Here is a 22,808-nt window from a genome sequence, read left to right as displayed (position 1 = left end):
AATTTTAGATCAGAATTCTGGCAAATAACTGCTTGATGAATTGGGACCAGATTGTTAGCTTTTAGCCCAGTTGTTTTTGACCTACAACATATCCTGCCAGACCCTGCCTATGTTGGGAGTTGTAGTAAAACAATAAGGAATGACTGATTTTTTAACATTTAATCCTAGCGTATTGTATTCCCAAATAACCTACATTGCACTTTAAATATTACTGACCACACGTATTGTGCATAAAGAATCATAAATAATTGTATATAGAAAAAATAATAATAAAAGATAAAAGAAAAGACAGCTATTGAATAGGAAGCAAATGAGTTTGATCCATTCTGAGCAAGAACTTTCCAACATCAACAAAGCATTCAGACCACACAATTGGGGTCACCACACACCCTCCTGGTCATGACTCCTGCATTCTAGAATGACACGCCAACATCTGCGTCTTCTCACAGATTACGATATATCACATTGTTAGGGCGCAAAAGTCCAAACTGTTCCATACAATAATTCACATTCTGCATAAAAATGTGCCTCAGTATATATGTGCACCTAAAGGTCCAGTCACACTAAGCAACTTACCAGCGATCCCAACAACGATAGGGATCGCTGGTAAGTTGCTAGGAGGTTGCTGGTGAGATGTCACACTGCGACGCTCCAGCGATCCCACCAGCAACCTGACCTGGCAGGGATCGCTGGAGCGTCGCTACACAAGTTGCTGGTGAGCTCACCAGCAACCAGTGACAAGCCCCCAGCGCCGCGTGGAAGATGCTGCGCTTGGTAACTAAGGTAAATATCGGGTAACCAACCCGATATTTACCTTGGTTACCACCGCACGGAGCTACACATGCAGAGAGCAGGGAGCAGCGCACACTGAGCGCTGGCTCCTTGCTCTCCTAGTTACAGCACACATCGGGTTAATTACCCGATGTGTGCTGCAGCTACATGTGCACAGAGCAGGGAGCAGCGCACAATGCTTAGCGCTGGCTCCTTGCTCTCCTAGTTACAGCACACATCGGGTTAATTAACCCGAAGTGTGCTGCAGCTACATGTGCACAGAGCAGGAGCCGGCACTGACAGTGAGAGCGGAGGAGGCTGGTAACAAAGGTAAATATCGGGTAACCAAGGACAGGGCTTCTTGGTTACCGATGTTTACATTGGTTACCAGCCTCCACAGAAGCCGGCTCCTGCTGCCTGCACATTTAGTTGTTGCTGTCTCGCTGTCACACACAGCGATCTGTGCTTCACAGCGGGACAGCAACAACTAAAAAATGGCCCAGGACATTCAGCAACAACCAACGACCTCACAGCAGGGGCCAGGTTGTTGCTGGATGTCACACACAGCAACATCGCTAGCAACGTCACAAAAGTTGTTCGTTAGCAGCGATGTTGCTAGCGATGTTGCTTAGTGTGACGGGGCCTTTATTGTCTGCATTGACTGAGCACAATCTTCTGCAGTAGAAATATAATCATTTGCCATCTTCACGTCTCCAAACTGAAGCCTCCACAAACTCTGAAAGGCATTTGTTTTTTTTCCCTGCAAATTCTTTATTCTTATCTAAATATGAGTCATGGTGTGTTTTAGTCCTGCTGTGCAACTCTCATTTAACCCCCTCAGGGCTAATGTAAGATCTGCAGCTACAGTATAAAGTGCAGGTGCCTTTAAAGAAAGCGACTAAAACTGTCCTTCCGTAAGAAACGCCAGGAAAACTATTTCTTTGTTGGTTTAGTACAGTGTGAATGTCTATCCAGGCTGGAGTGGTCAATGGGAGTGAACAGGAGGGAGGTGGGGACCGAACTGCAGGTAACTGAAGATGGATGGCAGCCAGCCACACCTAGCTGTGACATACAGTAAGCTGATCCCTCTGCCCCTACCCCCTTCCTACAATCCAACATAAAAAGGGGAAGCTGCTCCCTGACAGACACTGGATCCTTCAGGCAGACCAGCAGCACCAACTTCTCTTTTCTCCTCATCCACACTTGGCACAATGTCTTTCCAAACCAAAAGCTTCAGCACTCGCTCCGCTATCCCCCAGGGAGGTATTAGCGCTGTTAGAATTAGCCAGACCCGCTCATCCAGTGGAGCTGGTGGAGGATTTGGAAGACAAGGAGGCTTCAGCAGCTCAAGCCTGTCCAATCTGGGCTCAGTGAGGAAGAGTGTCTCCTACGGTGTATCCAGCAGCAGAGGTGGCGTTGGTGGTGGCTTTGGTGGTGGTTCTCTCTATGGAGTTGGAGCTGGGTCTGGATTCGGTGGTGGCTATGGAGGTGGCTTCGGAGGTGGCCATGTAGCTGGACCTGGAATCCAAGAAGTGACCATCAACCAAAGCCTGCTGGCCCCCCTTAATCTGGAAATTGACCCCACAATCCAAACCGTTAGAAAGGAAGAGAAGGAGCAGATCAAGACCCTGAATAACAAGTTTGCTTCTTTCATTGATAAGGTAAAGTATGTATTAAAAGTTTGTTAGAATTTATTATTCTCCTTTAACCTATTCATATTGGACTGTATAGCTGGGTGGTATAATGTAATTGTATCTGTAATATAAAGGTATATAGTATATATCACATGCATGTAATGCTCGTGGACGTCTATGTACTAAAGTCCGCTTTTCATTCATTTATGCTATGGCACAGGGTGTGCAGAGATAACATATTACATGGAAAATTATCGTTACTGTATTAACCTCTGCGCAGATCCCAAGAGTACGGTACTACTGTGCAATTTCACGTACTGTCTTCATATTTAACCTTTTCAGTGCCACAGCAGGTGGTTCCTATAATGTGTGCACCTATTCATGTGATCTACAATATTACATCATTACAGGGTGTGCACGTTTTGTTAATATCGTCTTTTGTGTATTCTTTTTTTATTCTGCTAATAGGTAAGATTTCTAGAACAGCAAAACAAAGTTTTGGAGACCAAATGGGATCTTCTGCAGAACCAGAAGTCTTCTTCTAAGACCAGTAACACTGGACCCATGTTCGAAGGTTACATTGCCAATCTTAGGAGGCAGCTAGATTGCCTGATCGGTGATAAGAGCAGACTGGATGGAGAACTCAGGAACATGCAAGACCTGGTCGAAGACTTCAAAAACAAGTAAGTCAACATTTGAAGCGATAAGTTACTGTGTATAGTATGGAATTATACGTGTGGTGGACTCGGTTACACATTAGTGAACAGTACTGTAACTAAATGATTCCAAAGTGTTTTCTATGGGCGAGTGCCACACCCTATTGGGACCAAAGAAAATGGAAAGAGGGCAGGGTTTGTAAAATACTGTGTTGGCCAAGCAGAGGCTGACAGGAACAAAAGCAAACAAAGTAGATAAACCTGGGGTGTGTCTCCTAGAGGAAAGTCAATAGCAGGTAATCTATATCCAGTGAAATGTGCATGTCCAGTACGAAGGGGCTTGGCGCGCAGACAATGAAGATTGTGTTTGATTAATTTTTCAGTATCAAGTGAAAGCTTCATTAGATTTATACTGCACAAAACACATACATTTACACATATTCATGCACCTAGACTTTGCCACCGGAGGATACTTCAGTATACATGTGCACAGTTTGGTGCTGTACAGACATTTTTCAGATTTGCTTGAGAGTTTATATTTTTACCAAATAAGAGCAAAATATTTCACGGCGTTACTGTACGAGATCAGCCAATTGTGAGTAACATGGAGTACAAACACTAATTCCTGCCAAAGTGTAGACCGAAGGCTCCCTTGATACACAGAACAGCACACAACCTAACCCTTTCCTTCCCGGAGGAACTATGTGTGTGTCTGGAGCTGTAATTTTGTTTCTCAGGTCCTGGTAGACTTCTTTGCACAATGTTGGCATGACAATATTCCCACTATGCTCACTCAACGATTGTAGTGCCCAGTATAAACTGGAGATATGACATTAGAGATGGTTACAAGGGAAATTACAGCAAGGTCTAGTAGTTAAGTCTTGGTATGAAATGTCACGATACTCCGGATAACCCCACGTTGTAGAGGGGAGGATCATTAAACAGAGCATGAAAGGAAAAACCTGGCTGCCCGGTTTCCTGAGGAGATTATATAACAATGAATAGAAAGGGAATACAGTTCTTTTTTTGTTTTGCAGTTCAGGCCTTCCTGCCAACTGTACTCACCATCCATGTCTCACGTCTCGTCTTTCCTCCTTGCAGGTACGAGGATGAAATCAACAAGCGTACCGCAGCTGAAAATGAATTTGTTATTCTCAAGAAGGTAAGATTTTTCTGTTTTCCAGTCTACAAAGTTGTCCATTTAATGCAGAAACATCTTTGCGGATTCTAGATAAATCCATGATTAGCACCTATCACGCTGGAGAACCTCATATGTATATATGAATGTGGCTGTAGACAACTCTGATGACGGGTTTTCTATTTTTTGTAAAGGATGTGGATGGTGCCTACATGAACAAAGTAGAGCTGGACGCCAGGGTTGATGCTATGGGTGATGAAATCAACTTCCTGAGGGCCTTGTATGAAGCTGTAAGTAGCACTAAATGGGGTTTCATTATACTTTCAGAAAATGTATAATTGCTAAATTTGGATATTTTTTTACCTCTCTAGGAGCTGCGTGAGCTGCAGGCACAGATCTCAGACACCTCCGTCGTCCTGTCCATGGACAACAACAGAGCCTTGGACCTGGACAGCATCATCGCTGAAGTGAAGTCTCAGTATGAAGATATTGCCAACAAAAGCAGAGCAGAGGCTGAGTCCGTGTACCAGAACAAAGTAAGCTCGCAGTAAACGCTAGCTATGTTATGACACTTCATACTAAATCTTAGTTTAATTGCCTAGCAGCTTAAAATCTGTTTATGATTTATTAGAGACTGCTAAGTATAATGTAAACTTTGCCTCTACAGTTCCAGGAGCTTCAGGCCACAGCAGGACGTCATGGAGATGATCTGCGCAGCACCAAGACTGAGATCTCCGAGCTGAACCGTGCCATCCAAAGACTTCAAGCTGAGATTGAGAATGTGAAGGCTCAGGTAATCATGTAATATAAAACACATTAGCCATAATGCTATATCTGTAAAACTGCCCTCAACCCACTTACCATGGGTTAGAGAAGCCTGAGGTGCGACTGCTGCATCTGCAGCCCTGTACGGCAATGGTCCCCAACCTTTCTTACCCTAACAGCCACATTCAGCACTGAGAAATGGTCTCAAAACACATCTAAAGCCCTCTGGGTTACACCCAGCTTAACCACTCTCCCCAAGTAGTTACACACAGAACCCCCAGTTGCCAGGATAATGATGGGTAAAGCTTCTGCCCAGATATGACGCTGAGGTTTTGTGCTGCCTTGCCTTATATTCTCACATTACTCCCATTTGACATTCTTACATCAAGTATTCTCTCTACTCTATGGCATCCAGCTTCATGCAACCCTCTAACTGGCGCACCATCCTACCTCCAGCGCACAATATTTATCTCTCCACCCCCATGACCAGTGTATGTGCATCCAGATCTGGATTTCTCTACTCGCATAACTCACCACCTGGAAACCTGGTCTTCATAACCGTTTACTAGACCTAGCTACGAGCCACACATCAAGCGACCTACAGGTTTGGGACCCCTGTTATATGGTTTCCTCTCATACTCTTCTTTGCGTTCAGAAGATTATGAAGATAATTAGCTGCATGAATTCTCCCTAAAGCTCACATACACTTTATATAGCTGTTGGATGAACAATTGTTCAGCCGATTACTCGGCTAACTGATATCTCACCCGTCTCTCCCATACACAAGAGTGCCGGTATGGGCAAGCATTAGTGGGTACTCTATCAGACGGCAGGTTATCTCTTAGAAAACTGAAAAAACACAAATAAATATATGTTCAGCTCACCACTCTAGAGCAGGTATCTCCAGCCTCTGGTCCGGTGCAAGGAACAAGTGGTTTGGCTTCCACAGCTGAGTAATCAGTACCATCAAGAGGAACAAGGGAGGAGAGAGAATCCAGCACCGATGTAGTAAAAGTATTTTCTTTATTCAAAAATCATAAAATGAAGATCTGACCAAGTGCAGAGTATAAATACGCTTAACGCGTTTCGGAGAACAACAGACTCCTTATTCATAAGCATTGCTTATGAATAAGGAGTCTGTTTTTCTCTGAAACGCATTAAGCGTATTTATACTCTGCACTTGGTCAGATCTTCATTTTATGATTTTTGAATAAAGAAAATACTTTTACTACATCGGTGCTGGATTCTCTCTCATCCCTTGTTCCTCTTGATGGTAATGATTATCTCTTAGAAAACAAAGAAATTGGCTGCCCAAAATCAGACAGACCATATCCTTATCTCCCCCAATACCCTCAATCGGGGGACAGTTGTGAACTTTTCAATATCGGCAAGCTTGGCTGACATTAGCCTTATGTGTATCAGGACCTTTACAGTCTTTTTCACTACTTTGTGGCATATGAAAAGGTAGTTTTGTGTCCTTATTCCATTTTTGATAATGTAACATCTTGATCAGTTATTCATAACAGATTATAGCAGGTGCACTAACGGAAGATTTAATGCTGCCTAGAAGCAACAAAAAGCAGGCGGCGATCATAGACTTGGATTAGATACAGTTTAGATGGCTTTGTGAAGGTTTAGTCTGAGGGCAGGGCGTGGATGCATGATTCATCGCGTGATCAGCTGCTGCTGTTAAATTATGCAGGTCGTAACATCTCGATCCACCTGCACAATGAGCACAGTCTGACTTCTGATTGCACCTGCCTTTTGTACGATGTTACCATTTTAAAAAAATTGTTTAAAAGAACAGAGAGTCCTCAGTGGTTGATACCTTTTAATGGCTAACTGAAAAGATGGTAATAATTGCAAGCTTTCGAGACTACTCAGGTCTCTTCATCAGGCATGGTATAATACAAAATCTGAAGAGTCACGTATTTATACACAACAGGACTTAGAATCTATTCTAAGTCCTGTTGTGTATAAATACGTGACTCTTCAGATTTTGTATTATACCATGCCTGATGAAGAGACCTGAGTAGTCTCGAAAGCTTGCAATTATTACCATCTTTTCAGTTAGCCATTAAAAGGTATCAACCACTGAGGACTCTCTGTTCTTTTAAACAATTTTTTTATCTCTACTGGCTAACACGGTACAAAGATATATTTTACTGTTACCATTTTAGTTACTCTTACAGACCTTTATCATAAATGACATAGTGATTCATACAATAATAAATTGATACGTAACTTTTTTTCATTTTTTCTTTATTAGCGTGCCAAGCTGGAAGCACAGATTACCGAGGCTGAAGAGCGCGGTGAATTGGCTCTTAAAGATGCCCGTGAGAAATTGTCAGAGTTGGAGGGTGCCCTACAGAAGGCCAAGCAGGACATGGCTCGCACACTGCGGGAATACCAGGAGCTGATGAACGTCAAGCTGGCTCTGGACATTGAGATCGCCACCTACAGGAAACTGCTGGAAGGAGAAGAGAGCAGGTATGGAAAGGGCTGTTGAAGTAGTTTGTGGGTATTGTGTATTGAATTCATTCGTAATTTTACCTTGTTATTCAGCTACGAAGAATTTTAAAGATCTCAACTAACTCTAATAATGTATTTTTTCTATTTTTAGACTGGCTGGTGAAGGCGTTGGTGCAGTTAGCGTATGTAAGTATCTGTCTTTGTGATAGAGTTTTGGAATTAGTATAGGAAAGGAATACTGTACATGGATCCATAACTATTTTATTTTTTTTGCAGCTGTGGTGAACTCAAGCTCCTCAGTTGGAGGTGGAAGTGGACTTGGAGGCTACGGTGGATCCTCCTTTGGCGCTTCATCAAGCTTTGGTGTTGGATCTGGATTCGGTGGTGGCGCTGTCAAGTTCGGCAGTGGTGGTGGATCATCCGGTGTCTCAAAGTCCTACACTATGACAACATCTTCCAGCAGAAGCAGCCATAGATACTAAGAAGCTGTAGTAGTCCTTGATCATTGACATCATCAGTGCTACCCATACCTCCCAACACAAACATCATTCTGCAACATTAAGGCACTGTATAGAAGCGCTGAGTTTGCCTCACATTCTAAAACCTCAGTGTTGTGCCAAGTATTTGCCACCTGAACTTCCTAATATCTCTCACACTGTATAGGGGGTATGGCTGGAACTAATGTTGTTAAAAGCAACACCTCTCCATCTTTGCAGTGTCCGCTTTCGCTCCCTCTTACTGCCCTTTACATCTCTGTTGTCCCTATAAAACCTCTGCAGGTCAATGTTTAGTATAGAGGTGATGCCCAGACCCCCCAAAAAAACAAAAATTGCAGTATTTCTGGGTGGATTAAACATTTTATAGTATCTTTATGCAGAGAGGCTCCCCATTGTATATATCAGTAGAAATATTCGGTGCTATCATTCGCTCTCATCTATAAAGTCTACCCAAATCGCCGATGCCACAGAAGCTGCCGGACAGTAAAATGTCTGCGAGTCAAAGTCACTGGTGCCTTTAACAAAAGTTTGTGCCTGCGTCTGTATAAGAAGCAGGATTGGAAAACGTCCATTTTCCGCTCTGTAACGTCTGCTCTGTGTTCGTTGGTGGAAGTCTTCTGACTTTGTATGGGAGGGATTTTATGTATGGTGTGAAATTGTGAAACATCTTCAATAAAATTCCTTCTGATTTCAAAAGTGCCGCATCAGTGTTTCAGTGTTACTCGTCTCCTTACACTGCACTTTGCACTCGTGACGGCTGTTAACCAGATATACAGCAGGCGGGAAGGGAGTGCACCGCGAAGTACGCAAACGACATAGACGCCAATATTATCTGAGAAGGTTAGGACGTCACCGGAAACAAGTGACATTTATTCCTATAATCTCTTTAAAGAGAACCTGTCACCAGGTTTTTCCCCTATAAGCTGCAGCCACCACCAGTGAGACCTTATACACAGCATTCTAGAATGCTGTATATAAGAGCCCAGGCTAGGCTGTATAATGCAAAAAACACCTTTATTATACTCACCTCGGGAGCCGCCCAGTCCGATGGGTGTCGGAGCAGGGAGCAGCTTGGATGTTGGTTCTCCCCTCCGTGGGTAGGGGGTTTGGGTTGTCCTGGGGTCCGGTGAGGGGTTTAGGGATGGCAGGCGGGTTACGGGGCCTGGTGAGGTGCAGGGTCGCGGGGGCAGCGCTGTGCCGCACGGCACGGTGGTACTCACTCAGCCAATGACGAATGCAAAGTCTCCGGTAAAACAAACGGCTGGATGGACGGGTCCCACAGACGGCTGCGGTGTTTCTCCTCCCGGCAGGTTGATGGTGACTGCCTTTCCCTGCACCTGTGTTGTGTTACGGTTCCAATGGCTTGCCACTGGTAACCCGCTCCCCAGCTTGGATGGATGCTGAGGGAGCCCCTTTTGCCAGCAGGCTCTGGCCCTGGGAACTGTAGCCTTGGCGGTGACTGTGTTTCCCTCTACGGTTTGAGCGGTTGCCTTCAATCGGGTCTTGACTGCTGGGAAACCCCGGAGGTTCCCTTCGCTAATGGATTTGACAAATTTGACGGCGACTCCTAGCCTTGTCGGGGTCCGTAAGCCCTGCCGGATGGTGCTGGCTTCTCTTTACTCTCCGATCCGGTACCGCCGGGCCACCGCCCGTCCCCGGTCCATACAGTTTGCTCCAATTAGCCTCTCCTGCAGACGGTCACCACCGTCTGCCAACCTTGCTGTTCCGTCCGGGCCACACACCCAGACTGCCTTCAGACTGCTCCTCCACCACTTCCCTCTCCAAAACTAAAACTCTCATCTCAACTGAAACTCTTCCCGCCTCCAGGACTGTGAACTCATCGGTGGGCGGGACCAACCGCCTGGCCCACCCCCTGGTGTGGACATCAGCCCCTGGAGAAAAGCAACAAGGATTTTTGTTTGACTTAGGTGTGCCTAGCCAGGGTGTGGGGTGTGTTGGTGTAGTTCTGTGACGACCTGGCTTGTCCAGGGCGCCACAGTACTTTTTCTTGTTCCGTTCCTAAATGGCTCTATGTCAGCAAACCATCAAACCATCTAGTTCAAGGGCTGCAATGTAACATCTACAACTGGGCCACCAATGCTCATGGGTCTATATTGGTCTACTTAGTTTACCAAATTGGACCATTTCATTCCCCATAGGCTCCATTGTCTGGGTATGCCTACGACCTCTGCACCCCTAAAGTTAGGGCCCTGCTGGCAGCATTATTAGGTGGTGCTGAATGTCGCCGTTGTGAGCCATTAAATAGCTCTTTAAATATGATATGTTACATAGTTACATAAGTTAAAAAAAAGACCTAGGTCTGACTAGTTCAACCTTCCTCCAGATGTTATAGAGGACACCACGATTTTATTTTTGCAAATTCTGCATAAATTTAGATGGTATGTGGAGGAACATTAGGCTTATTAACTGACAATGAATGCAGTATTGCATTAATAAAAGACATACTTCCCATTAATTCTAATGGGCAGAATCCGTACATTTAAAGGGAATCTGTCACCAGATTTTTGCCACCTAATCTGAGAGCAGCATAACGTAGGGGCAGAGATCCCGATTCCAGTGATGTGTCACTTACTAGGCTGCTTAGTGTAGTTTTGATAAAATCGCTGTTTAAATCAGCAGTAGATTATCATTACAGGACTACTTGGCATGCTACCAGGTAGTCCAACGTATTCATGAGCTGCGTATAACTGCTAGATCTGCAGCAGCAGAGAAAACATTGATTTTATCAAAATGACAGCAAACAGCTCAGTAAGTGACACATCGCTGGAATCGGGGTCTGTGTCTCTACATTATGCTGCTCTCAGATGGGGGAGCAAAAACCTTCTGACAGATTCCTTTAGGCCTGGCCCAGGGTGTTTCTGACACAGCCCTCTAAATGCACTATTGGGCATGGTGTGATGAATCTCTGCCCCTTAACGCTCCGGTTCCGATCACTGTCTTGGAAACATCTGGTCTGTTGTCCGCTGTGATGAGATAAGGGTAATTTTACTAACCTTCTAATTATGTCTTTCCGTCAGTCTGGTTTCTGTATTTACAAAGTAACAGTTGGATTTTTTTCCCAACATGTCACATTTCACCTAAAGAGTGAATAGGAGGAATTTGAACTTTTCAGCAGGAGCTGACTCATTACTGTACTTAATGTATGCACAGATATATATATATATATATATATATATATATATATATATATATATATATATACACTCTGGGATACATTACATTGCACATTAGTATACAGCTCGGAGTCGCTGCAGGAAGCCGGCAGGAAGGTAAGCAGTCACCCTGGCTTCCTGCCGCGTCTCCCTCCGGAGAGTTGATTTTGCAGCTAGATTGTATACATAGCCGCTCACATAGCGAGATGGTGACAATCAGGAGAATGATAATATTTCTGGTTCACTTATTGAGTAAAACATTGACACGTAATGGAAGTAACCAATATTGTATCGCAATGTCCCCCTTATATCTGTAGCATAAATAAATAAAAATAGAATTAAACGACAATGTATATTAACCGGACATCACATTTCACACTAATGTCCAAGGTGATAAATACATGGATATATTTGAGAGCTTATTGCCTCCTAAGGGGAATCTGTCAATAGACTTTTCCTATCCACTCTGAAAGCAGCATAATATACAGAGCCTGAAACTAGTGATGTATCACTTGCTAGGCTGCTTGCTGCAGTTTCGATAAAATTCCAGTTTTATCTGCTGCAGATCTGGCAGGTCTCTGAATACTGAGCTCTGTATCCCACACCACTGATTGGCAGCTTTCTGTGTACACTGTGCATATGTCACGGGCGGGGGACAGATCACAACCGGGGGGCTGTGGCTCGAGTGGCAGCCGGATCCGGGGCTCGCGCAGCCGTCCGTCACCCACGATTGAAAAGGGGATATTTACAAGGGAGATTGTCTGTGACGCCACCCGTGGGTTGCGGTGATGGATGGTGACACGGCCGCTGTCTAGATATGGGGGTGCCCGAGGCTGATGGAGCAGGGCAGCAAGGTGGGATCCCCTCCACGGATAGGGGAGGTGTAGTCCTGGGGCCCAGGGTAATGTGAGAGGTTGCAGGGAGCAGTTGTCGCGGGCGGGGAGGAGGGTGTCAGCACACTACGCTCACCCCTTCTACTCGGGTCTGGCGGCTGCTGCTCAGTGGTGGCTCGAGCTGTGGGCCGGATCCCGGGGGTTCTCGAGCGGCGCTCCCCGTCCGTGAGTGAAAGGGGATTGGGTGTTGGGATATTGTTTATTGTCCGTGATGCCACCCACGGTTGTGGTGATTTCACCACCGCTGCTCTATACGGGGTTCCCGGGGATGGTGATGCGGAACAGCCAGGTGTTGTGTTGCCCCTCCGTGGGTAGGGGTTGGTGATCCCGGGGCCCGGTGATGGTTTGGGAGATGCAGGGCCTGGTGGGTGCAGGGACGCGGGGGCAGCGCTGTGCCTTGCGGCACTGTGGTACTCACTCAGCCAGTAAACACGACACAGTTCTCGGTAAACAAACGGCTGGTTGGACGGGTCCCTCGGGCGGTCCACGGTGCTGCGGTTCCCTGCAGTTAGCGGTGACGGTCTCTTCCCTGCACCTTTGAAATGTCTGTTTGGTAGCGATGGATTCCCACTGGTACCCGCTCCCCGACTACAATCTGTGCCGGAGGAGCTCCACTCTTTGCCCGCAGGCGCCGGCCCTGGGAAACTGGTGCCTTGGCGGTGGCGGTGTTTCCCCTTTGTGGTTGGACCTTTGCCGTCAATCAGGACTTGCTTGTTGGGGGATCTACGTCCCCTTCACTAACGGATTTGGCAACTTACGGCGACTCCAAGCCTTGCCGGGATCCGAAAGGCCCCTGCCCTGGTGCTGACTGCCCTTTGTATACTGCTCCAGACCCCCGGGCACACAGCCGACGTGGTCCTTCCAGCAACCTCCAGACAGTCCCACTGCAGACCTTCACCACCGTCTGCTGACCTTGCTGACTCCGTCTGGGCACACAGCTGCAGACCAACCTCAGGCTTTCTGTCACTTCCACTGATATTTCACTTCAATCTAGCTCCTTCTTGAGCTACACTCCGTCCACCTCCTACTCCTTCCTCTTCCTCCTCCAAACTCTCTCTCTCCACTTTCACTTGTTTGCTCCTCCACTTAGCTCCTCACTCTAGCTCTTCCCTGAGCTTTCTTCCTCTCTAGCCCTCGGCTAGGCTTCAACTGCCTGGTTTCTCCCGCCTCCAGAGCTGTGAACTCCTCGGTGGGCGGAGCCAACCGCCTGGCCCACCCCCTGGTGTGAATCATCAGCCTCTGGAGGAAGGCAACAAGGATTTGTGGGTTAGCTGGTGTACCTGCAGGGAATGTGGGGTGTGTGTGGTGTTGTGACCTGTGTCCCCTGGGTTGCCCAGGGCGACACACAGTCTTTAGGAGGCAGGAAGTAGAGCACTTGCAGTTGGTAGTCGTGGTGCTGGATGAGGCTGTATTGATGTGGTGGGTCAGTAAACACACAGTCTGTTTTGTCAACCAACTTGCCAAATGGCCGGTCACCTTTGGTGGGTGTCTTCGGGTCCCACACCCAGATGTACAGCCAGGGCCCTTCCTTCCACTCTCTCTGTCTGTCTCCCTCGTGTCTGGACTAGTCCGCTCGAACGGCTTCCGGACTGAGTCCCCACTCTCGGCACCGGCGGGCTACAACCCTGTCCTGGTCGCCTCAGGATCTCCGCGACCAGATCTCCGTCACCTGTGGCCCTCACTGCCACCTAGTTCGGTAGTCCAGGGCTCCTACCCCGACTACCACCTTCTCCAGGGAGATCCAAGCTTCCTCTGTCAGCTCTTCACTGACTACAGCACGAACTGAACTTAACTCCTCTCTCCATTTCCTTAGCTCCTCTTGCCCCCTCCCATTTTCCTGGGGAGGGGGTGAGTAGGGCCTGATTGGTTGGTGCACATCTGTGTGGGGATTGTGTAGCTGCCAAGGAGAATTAACTCTTTCTGTGACTTCCTGGTATTGCCAGGGCGTCAAACATATGCTGTGGATGTGGCAGGGGGCCATAGACGTGGGCAGAGGCGAGCCCCTTCTTCCAGGCAGCGTCTCTCTTCGGTGCTGCATTCTTGCCACCTCCACAGTGCAACCAGGGACACCGCAGCTTCTCCTACTCAGGACAAATTCAGACATGAAGTCCAGGATACCATTTAACACTTCTTTACTGAATAACTCGCACAGTTTCTGTGTAGCAAATCCGCTGTGGGCACACAGCTTGAACGTTACAGGCATGTTACGGTTTGGTTTCATTTCACATTTTCCTGCGCACTGCTCCCTCCTGCATATCTCTCCAGCTACTATAGAACTGTCTGTTTTCACCGCCAACACCACAGTGGCAGCTAGTAAATTCATGGAGTCCCACATGGATATAACCGCGTCCCCTCCCACAGGGATGTGATACACCACCGAACGGAGTTCCTTCACCACTGTCCAGTGGTGTATCACATCCCTATACCGGTCCTATAGGAGTCAGTTGCTTCCTGAAAATTCCACTAGAATCAAGGCCCACAACTTCAGGGTCGGCCCGTGCCTATTCCTCCACCCGGCTATTGAAGAGTTTCATTTGTCCACTTGATCTGGGTGAACCTGAGGGTCTGGCTGAATTACTCTGGGCTTCTGTGGCGCCCCTGAGGCTTCAGTGCCAAAGGGTACTGCATCTCAGCAGAGGTGCAGTATTCATCCCGATTACAGAGGAGGTCATTGCCGGTAAACCACCACAATCCACCAATACACACAGTTAGTTGCCCTCTCACCGGGACTGGGTTAGGGTAGGCTCACTTGGATGGTCACCACAAGGTATGGGGCCAGCATGGAAGACATTATTACAAGAAGAGGAGCATGATGGAGGACTTCATTACAGGAAGGGCCCAGGATGGGGATATTATTACATGAAGGGCCCATGATTTGGGACATTATTACAGGAAGGCTTCAGGATGCGCAAGAATTATTACCTGGGAGTAAATACATATGTATTTATAGGATCTAGAAAACTACAAGGGCCCATACATCTGACAAACATGCAGGTTAGGAACCAGGTAAATATTTTGCACTGATTGGATTCTAGTTACACCACTGAGTATCATATATTATGGTGCTATCATAGAGTGTGGAGGCTATTAAAGGGAATCTCTCAGCAGGTTTTTGCTATGTAAGGTGAAGCCTGCATGTTGTAGAGGTTAAAAAACAAAAATCAACTATGCCTTTCTTATCAGGCTTAATGCTGTTGATTACTTAAATTAAAGGTATTATGGCTTGGTGATTATCATTGCTAGGTCTAGCTGGCACATGAATGTCAGTCCAACATGCCCCTTCCTGTGATTAACACCTGATTGTCAATGTACAATCTCTATAGAGAGTCTGATGTGAGCAGGGAGAGCTCCCTGGGCTCAGCTACATGACTAAAGATAACAATTCTCAGATGATTCCCTTAAGGAGACCATCATATAGTATGTGAACTGCTATTGAGGCCATCACACAGGGTGGAGACTACTATGGGAGCATTATACAGTATGCAGGGCATTCAATTGTGTATAAGAAGCTATTGAGGGCATCATACAATATATAGGGGTGATGTGAGCCCATGATAATGTGCATAAGGGGGCTGTGGGACATCACACAATGTACTCAGAAGCAGTACAGGTGGCGACTTGGGATATTATTACATGCTAAGTGGGTACTTAAGCATTATTGTTATAAGTGTGTAGCCCTCAGGGATATGCAGTACTCGGTTCTGGGCAGTGTACGTGTTGGGAATGTCACGATGGTGGCCGTTACCCAGTTCCGTGCCCTGGGCCCTTTTTGTAATGGGGATATTTACAGGGGATTCAGTGCAACTGGTTTACTCACTTTGGATGTTAACTGGTTGCCCGAGGCCGGGTGGTTTTGCCTCAAAGTTCCCTTCGTCCCAGTGCCAGTCAAGTTCTCTGGTATCTTCTTCCCCTGCACCTGTCTCTGGTAAGTGGGTCCCCGTGGTATGGAACACTGGGGGTCCCCGTTCTGTGGTTTGTCCACTTCTGTCCGCCTGATGGTAGCGTGAACCCTGTGTGGTCGGAGACTCTGGTCCTGTCCCCGGTTCTCCCTTTGTTACTGAGTCTTCAGATTCTTTAGGGTCAGCAAGGTCCTTGATGGTCCCCTTTGCTGTGGGTGTTAACAGGTCGGCTTGAAGCTCTTTCCTGTCCTAGGATTCTGTACCCCATTGGTGCGTAGTTCTGGGAGTACTCCACCGGCAACCACTTCTCCTGGGTACCAGGTCACCGTCAACCCGAGTCAAGACGTTGCATAGTCACACCTTTACACTTCCACTGTCAATACTGTTCTCTACCGACTACTCTCCATAGTCTGCCCTTCCCACCTGGTCAACTACTGGATTGGAGTGGCTCCACCTCTAGGCAGCCATCCATTGGTCCCACCCTAGCTAAGTACCATTGTATGGGGGATTTGTTGGGGAAAACTGGGAATACCTGGGTTCTTGTTAGTACCGGCACTGGGGTTCTGGGTCCCTAAGGGGGTAGGCCCTGCATCCTTGTGGGGATGCAGAACCATGTAGCACCCTAAGGGTTTCAGGGGCGCTACTTTCCCCCTTGGTAAATTCCAGCATGTCCTCCGCCTGCAAGGTAAAACTGGTTACACATTTTTTTCTTTTATTTTCAACAGGTAATATGAACAGGTATATCCTTGCAGGGGAGGTTCATTACTTCAAACATTGCAACCTGGGTATCCCTCCCTGCACCCACCACCCAAAAATCCTGGTCCCAGAACCCTTCTAAGGAGGCAGGTTACCGGTTTCACTGTTGACTAGGTCTCGGCCGCCTCTGCCGCAGACCTTTCCTGCACCCAGCCTCTCCTGGTGGTAGTGCTCTCAGCAATGTCCGCTGGATGGGTATACCCTAGTGGGGTATTTCAAAACTGGTAACTTTGCAATTTGGAATAGTCCAATGTTCAAACATTCAAAAGGCAGGTTGAATCAGCATCTTCATCACACAACATAAACTGGAACAGTCAACAGTAAACAGTATAACTGGTAGCATAGCAGGTGACAGCTACCAGGGTGCTGGGTAGGGGCCATCAGGTTCACTTGGCCTCGTGGGATCAGCACTTCAGGAACAAACACAACACATCCCAGGAGTCCGGTCCACAACCGGGGATGGAAGTGGTGTTGCCGGTGAAGGTATGGCCTCAGGAAGCCGGGCTGACTGGTGCTCTACAACCGGATTTGAGATGGGTCCCCACTCTGTGGTTTGTCTACTTCTGTCTGCCTGATGGTAACGTGAACCTTGTGGGGTTGGAGTCTCTGATCCTGTCTCCGGTTCTCCCTTTGCTACTGAGTCTTTGGATTCTTTAGGGTCAGCAAGGTCCTTGATGGTCCCCTTTGCTGTGCAGGTGTTAACAGGTCGGCTTGAAGCTCTTTCTAGGGTCCTGTACCCCGTCGGTGCGAAGTTCTGGGAGTACTCCACCGTACTCCACCAGCAACCACTTCTCCTGGGTACCAGGTCACCATCAACCCGAGTCAGGACGTTGCTCAGTCACACCTTTACATTTCCACTGTCAACACTGTTCTCTACTGACTACTCTCCACAGTCTGCCACTCCCATCTGGTCAACTAGTGGACTGGAGTGGCTCCACTTTTAGGCGACCATCCATTGGTCCCACCCTAGCTAAGTACCATTGTATGGGGCATTTGTTGGGGAAAACTGGGATTACCTGGGTTCTTGTTGGTACCGGCACTGGGGTTCTGGGTCCCTAAGGGGGTAGGCCCTGCATCCTTGTGGGGATGCAGAACCTTGTAGCACACTAAGGGCATCAAGGGCGCTACAAGTGCACTCAGGGTATTATGATTGTCAATAAGTACAATGGGACATTATTACTTTCTAGGCGGAAAAATGTAGGCAATGTTTACTAGAGCAGTTGCAGAGGGCATTTGTTTTTGTAGGGACAAATTTACCATTCATGAAGCCACAAAGGAGTCATTTTACTCTGTAAGTGGCAAAGTGGTGGGCATTATTATATGAGGCATTAACCTAGAACTTAGTGGCAGCTATGGGCTGCTGCCATTAACTCCTTATTACCCCATTTGCCACCGCACCAGAGCAATTCGGGATGAGCCGGGTAGAGTTCCGGGACTGTCGCATCTAATGGATGCGGCAATTCCGGGCGGCTGCTGGCTGATATTATTAGGCTGGGGGGCTCCCCATAATGTGGAGCTCCCCATTCTGAGAATACCAGCCTTCAGCCGTGTGGCTTTACCCTGGCTGGTATCCAAATTGGGGGGGACCGTATGTTGTTTTTTTTTTTAATTATTCATTTATTTTTTTAACTGCTCGATATAGACATGCCCACCGGCCGCTGTGATTGGTTGCAGTGAGACAGCTGTCACTCAGCGTGGGGGCGTGTCTAACTGCAACCAATCATAGGCGCCGGTGGGCGGGGGAAGCAGGGAGTACGAGATGGATTAATGAGCGGCCGGCATTTTCAAAAGAGGAGAAGCCGCCACAGTGTGAACGCGTGCAGCGCCGCGCCGGTGATCGTGCATCGGTGAGTATGAGAGAGGGGGTGAGAGGGAGAGACTGACATGGACAGAGAGAGAGATAGAGAGAAACCGACCGACAGAGAGAGAAAGACCGAAAGACCTGCCTTTTTTATGTCAAAAAACCATGCGGATCGCAACAAAAATGCAGTGCAAACACACTGCTTAACATTTTGGCAGTGTTTTTCTACAACTCATTGATTTCAACGGGTGTAGAACGCTGCCGAAACGGACAAAAGAATTGACATGCTGCTTTTCTAAACACAGAGATTTTGTCAAATTTTTGACAATCAAAACGCTGCGTTTTAAAAAGCATCGTGCGCACAGATTTTGCATGATTCTCATAGACTTTGCTGGGGAAGCAGAACACATGCATTTTGACAATGACACAGTGCAGTTGTAAACGCAGCCAAAACGCAGAAAAATACGCAATGTGCGCACATGGCCTTAGTGTTTTTATATCAGTCAGACAGATCATTTGTGTTACTCATTGCTGACAATATTGCAGGACAAGGGGTCTGCTTACAATGTAGGGTGTGATTTGATAAACTACACAGCCTGCTGAGAAGGAAATTGTGAGTTGCCAGAGTAAAGTCACAAAGCTAGGTGTGTCAGAAGGGAAGGGTGTGTACAACGACTTTACGCTCTCGTCCTGAAACATATTTATGGACTGTTGTACACCGGACATATTACAGACATATCATTCATTGAGTGTAATATGACCAAGATTCCTGAAAGGCGGTATTCTTATATTACATGTTGACTTTTTTCTGTGCGGCTCTAGTATATCAGAGTGTTCTAGATATTTGTAGTGTAATAGGCTTCATGTGACGTGTGTAGGAGAGAAAACTAGGTTAACCCCTTCACCTTGGGGCGATTTCCCGTTATTCGTTTTTTCCTCCCCTATTTCCAAGAGCCATAACTTTTTTTTATTTTTCCGTCAATATAGTCATATGAGGGCTTGTTATTTGTGGGATGAGTTGTACTTTTGAACGACACCATTCATTCTGCCCCATATTGTATTGGAAAATGGGATCCAAGTGCGGTGAAATTGCAAAAAAAAAGTGCAATTAAAAATTTGTTTCTGGGTTTTTTTATTTACTATATTTACTATACGGAAAAACAGACTTTGCATTATGATTCCCCAGGTCAGTACAAGTTGGTGGATACTAAACATGTAAAGTTTTTCTCAGTGAGGACTTATTTTTTGTTCTTTTGTGTCTTAAGCTGTCATTTTTAATTATACCATTTTTGTGTAGCGACCAAAAAATGTAATTATGGCCTTTTGACTTTTTTTCCTTAATACGCCGTGCAACAATCAGATTAATTGATATTATATTTTGATAGATCGGGCATTTCTTAACCCGATGATACCAAATATGTGTATTTTTCTTTTATTGTTATATTTTCAATGGGGCATAAGAGGGTGCCTTGAGCTTTTAGGTTTTTTTTCATATTTTTTAAAATGGTTTTCTTTACATTTTTTAATGTTTTTACTATTCCCTCAAGGGAGGAGACTTGATGCCTGCAGTATCCAATCACGTCAACTGATCAGAGTGATGCTTCAGCATTGCTCATATCAGGAGAAATACTGGTCTCATCTGAGTGCTGGTGCTCTGCCGACATTCACAGGAAGTGAGTCATGGCAGTGATAGAGGTCATCATCTGACACAACACTGTCATAACAGCCCATTGTTGCCCCATAGTCGAGTCACAGGGCCTCTTGTAGTGGCAGGGAAAAGTGTGATCCCCAACAGAGCACTTTAGATTGCGCTATCAGAGTTTGACAGAGCGACCTAAGGGGTTAACAGGCACGGGTGGATCGGAGAACCACCCACGCCTGTTAGCTGCACATAGCAAGAAGAGAATGGCACTTCCTATATATGCGTCGGAGATATTGGGGTGCACTTCAGGTAGCAAAGCCAAACAGTGAGAAGTATACAAGGCACTCCCAAGATGATTTGAAGAAAAATGTATTCATGTGCGTAACAAAAACGTTTTCGGTCCTATGTGGACCTTCCTCAGTAGCACATGTGTGAGGGAACACGCTGTGTGGGCTGTCAGACGCGGAATTCACCGCTGTATTGGGGGCTGTCATTGTACCATCACCCCTTCCCTGTAGACTGTGAGCCTTCGCTGGCAGGGTCCTCTCTCCTCCTATACAAGTCTGTTTTGTACTGTTAATGATTGTTGTACTAGTTTTTATGTATATCCTTTATCACTTGTAAAGCACCATGGAATTAATGGCGCTATAATAATAATAAATAATAATAATTATAGAGGAGTTATATTGTAAGCACACAAACCTTTGTAAGTTCAGGAGAACGTCTATGACATCAGAGGATATAAATCTTCTCAGCTGACTGAGCACAAAGGATTTTTTCTCCAGTCTCAGTTCTTCTTATGCAGTTAGTAGAGAAATTAATGTCTTCTTCTGTCACAGCCCTAATGTATCTGCACAGTTATTTGAGCTTATGATGCAGCTCCATTAGTTGAAACACAGGTCTCGGGAGTTGTTTTTCTTCAGACTGTAGCCCACCGTGACATATGACTAATAAGAGCTACCATTTGAATTACATGACAAGGACCATTTTACTACATTTCTGGAGAATCCTTTTAAATTAGATGTTCAGAAATAGTCGGCCGCTTTCACCCTGGTGTGATCACAAACTGTATCTGTACTCAGAGCAAACATCTTGTTGAAAAAATAAAAATTGTATCCCTTTCCACTAGAACTTGGATTCCAGAGGACTAACTAGAGAAGTCAGCATTGTTTCTTCAAGCCATCAGTAGTAAAAAAATTGAAGGGAAGATACATTTAAAGTTGCCTATGATACTGTATTATAAGACGGTTATAATAAATCGCTACTGACATTAAAATATACGGTAATAAATTGAAGAATTTACTATTTTTATTACGCCCTATTATACATTTTATATACAGTATTTTCAGGATTATAAGACTCATGTTTTCCCCCCAAAACTGGGGGTAAAATGGGGGTGTCTTATAATCTGGATATTGGTTACCGGGGCGGTGGTGGAGCGGGGTCATAGGAGGCACGGTCGGCAATACTGAGGGCTTGGAGGAGGGGCTGTCACTGCAGTGGAGCAGCTTAGGAGGGTCACAGGACAGGGTGTCGCGGCGGTGAGCGCCACTGATCTGACTGCGGGCTCCATTGAATCACCCGTGGTTGACATGATGGACTTCAAGAAAATGGCCGCTGAGGCGGCATGTGCGTAGATTACTGCGATGGACTTAAAAAAATGTCCACGGGGTCCTATCTGTGTATTCACCGCCTCCGCAGCCATTTTCTTGGAAGTCCATTTCGTCAACCGTGGACAATTCAGTGGAGCCCACAGGCCACCGACAGATTAATGGTGCCCGCCACCACTGCAACACCCTTGAGCCCGCAGGATCGACAACCCTCCATTTACTGACTCTCCTGAGCTGCAACACCCCCTCCTCCGAGCCCGCAGCATCACTAAACCCTGCCTCCTGTGACCTTCCTGGACCGCTCCACCACCGCCGCTAACCCCTGGTAAGATATTATAAGACGCACTAGGATTATAAAATGGACCCTAATTTTAACATTAAAAATGATTTTTTCCTATTTTCCTCCTCTAAATTAGGGGTGCGTCTTATAATCCAGTGTGTCTTATAAAACGAAAAATAGGGTATATATATTTTTTTAAAAAAGAAGATGTGTTCCCATCTACCTTATAGACTAGTAGATATAAAATTCTGTGAACTCTTCTTGTCCGGACTGACTTGTTTCTACCAGTTCTGGAGCTATAATCGAGCTTTAATTGTTTACAAAGGGTGAGAGTTAATACATTGAAGCAGTTAACCGCCTTTTAAAGGTAATTAAACTGTCAAAGATGGTGCGGTTCCAAACGGGAACTCATTACATAAGACTCAGGCTCCTTTAGCTTTGCAGAAATTAATCAAGCAAATATTGCCATTTTAAGAGTAAGGGTGTGCCACATATTGTACATGTCCGATCTAGGAGTGGCTACTACTACAACAGCTCCATTATATGCCAACGCCATGAGCCTCAGATCATAAGCCAGTCTGTCAGTCTGTAACCTTTATGGCTTTCAGGAGCGAAGGTCAGTTTAGGATTTTCCTCTAGCGCCTGGTTGCACTATATCTTGCTTTACTGTCCTGTGTGATACCAGCTGAGTCAACCGCTGTCAACAGAAGAAAACATAATATGTTGCTAGGACAGCACAGAGCATTGGCGGAGTTAAGAGATTTGCTTAACTTTTATTTTCTCATTTTTTTACATGAGCATAATAACGTAAAGGATGACTT

The 22,808-nt window shown here is 46.2% G+C and overlaps 1 protein-coding gene across 1 annotated transcript; it reads left to right on the top strand.

Annotated features, from left to right (window-relative positions):
* The first annotated feature begins 1,739 nt into the window (after nucleotides 1-1,739).
* LOC142292121 (keratin, type II cytoskeletal 7-like) lies at nucleotides 1,740-8,629 on the top strand. The gene is made up of 9 exons (XM_075337247.1): nucleotides 1,740-2,432; nucleotides 2,874-3,088; nucleotides 4,163-4,223; nucleotides 4,394-4,489; nucleotides 4,571-4,735; nucleotides 4,867-4,992; nucleotides 7,234-7,454; nucleotides 7,588-7,622; nucleotides 7,713-8,629. Exons 1-9 carry the CDS (start codon nucleotides 1,983-1,985, stop codon nucleotides 7,916-7,918), a joined length of 1,575 nt encoding a protein of 524 aa, XP_075193362.1. The 5' UTR covers nucleotides 1,740-1,982; the 3' UTR covers nucleotides 7,919-8,629.
* Nucleotides 8,630-22,808: the final 14,179 nt, after the last annotated feature.

The sequence above is a fragment of the Anomaloglossus baeobatrachus genome, chromosome 2, assembly GCF_048569485.1.
Source record: "Anomaloglossus baeobatrachus isolate aAnoBae1 chromosome 2, aAnoBae1.hap1, whole genome shotgun sequence".
Classification (NCBI taxonomy): domain Eukaryota; kingdom Metazoa; phylum Chordata; class Amphibia; order Anura; family Aromobatidae; genus Anomaloglossus; species Anomaloglossus baeobatrachus.
This window is presented reverse-complemented; position numbering and strand designations above follow the sequence as displayed.

Excerpts from the sequence above, each read along its gene's own strand:
- LOC142292121 (XM_075337247.1), top strand. The coding sequence starts at position 1,983 with ATGTCTTTCCAAACCAAAAGCTTCAGCACTCGCTCCGCTATCCCCCAG. Across the intron at positions 2,433-2,873 it reads TTGCTTCTTTCATTGATAAG|GTAAGATTTCTAGAACAGCA; the intron begins GTAAAGTATGTA and ends TTCTGCTAATAG. Across the intron at positions 7,623-7,712 it reads CGTTGGTGCAGTTAGCGTAT|CTGTGGTGAACTCAAGCTCC; the intron begins GTAAGTATCTGT and ends TTTTTTTTGCAG.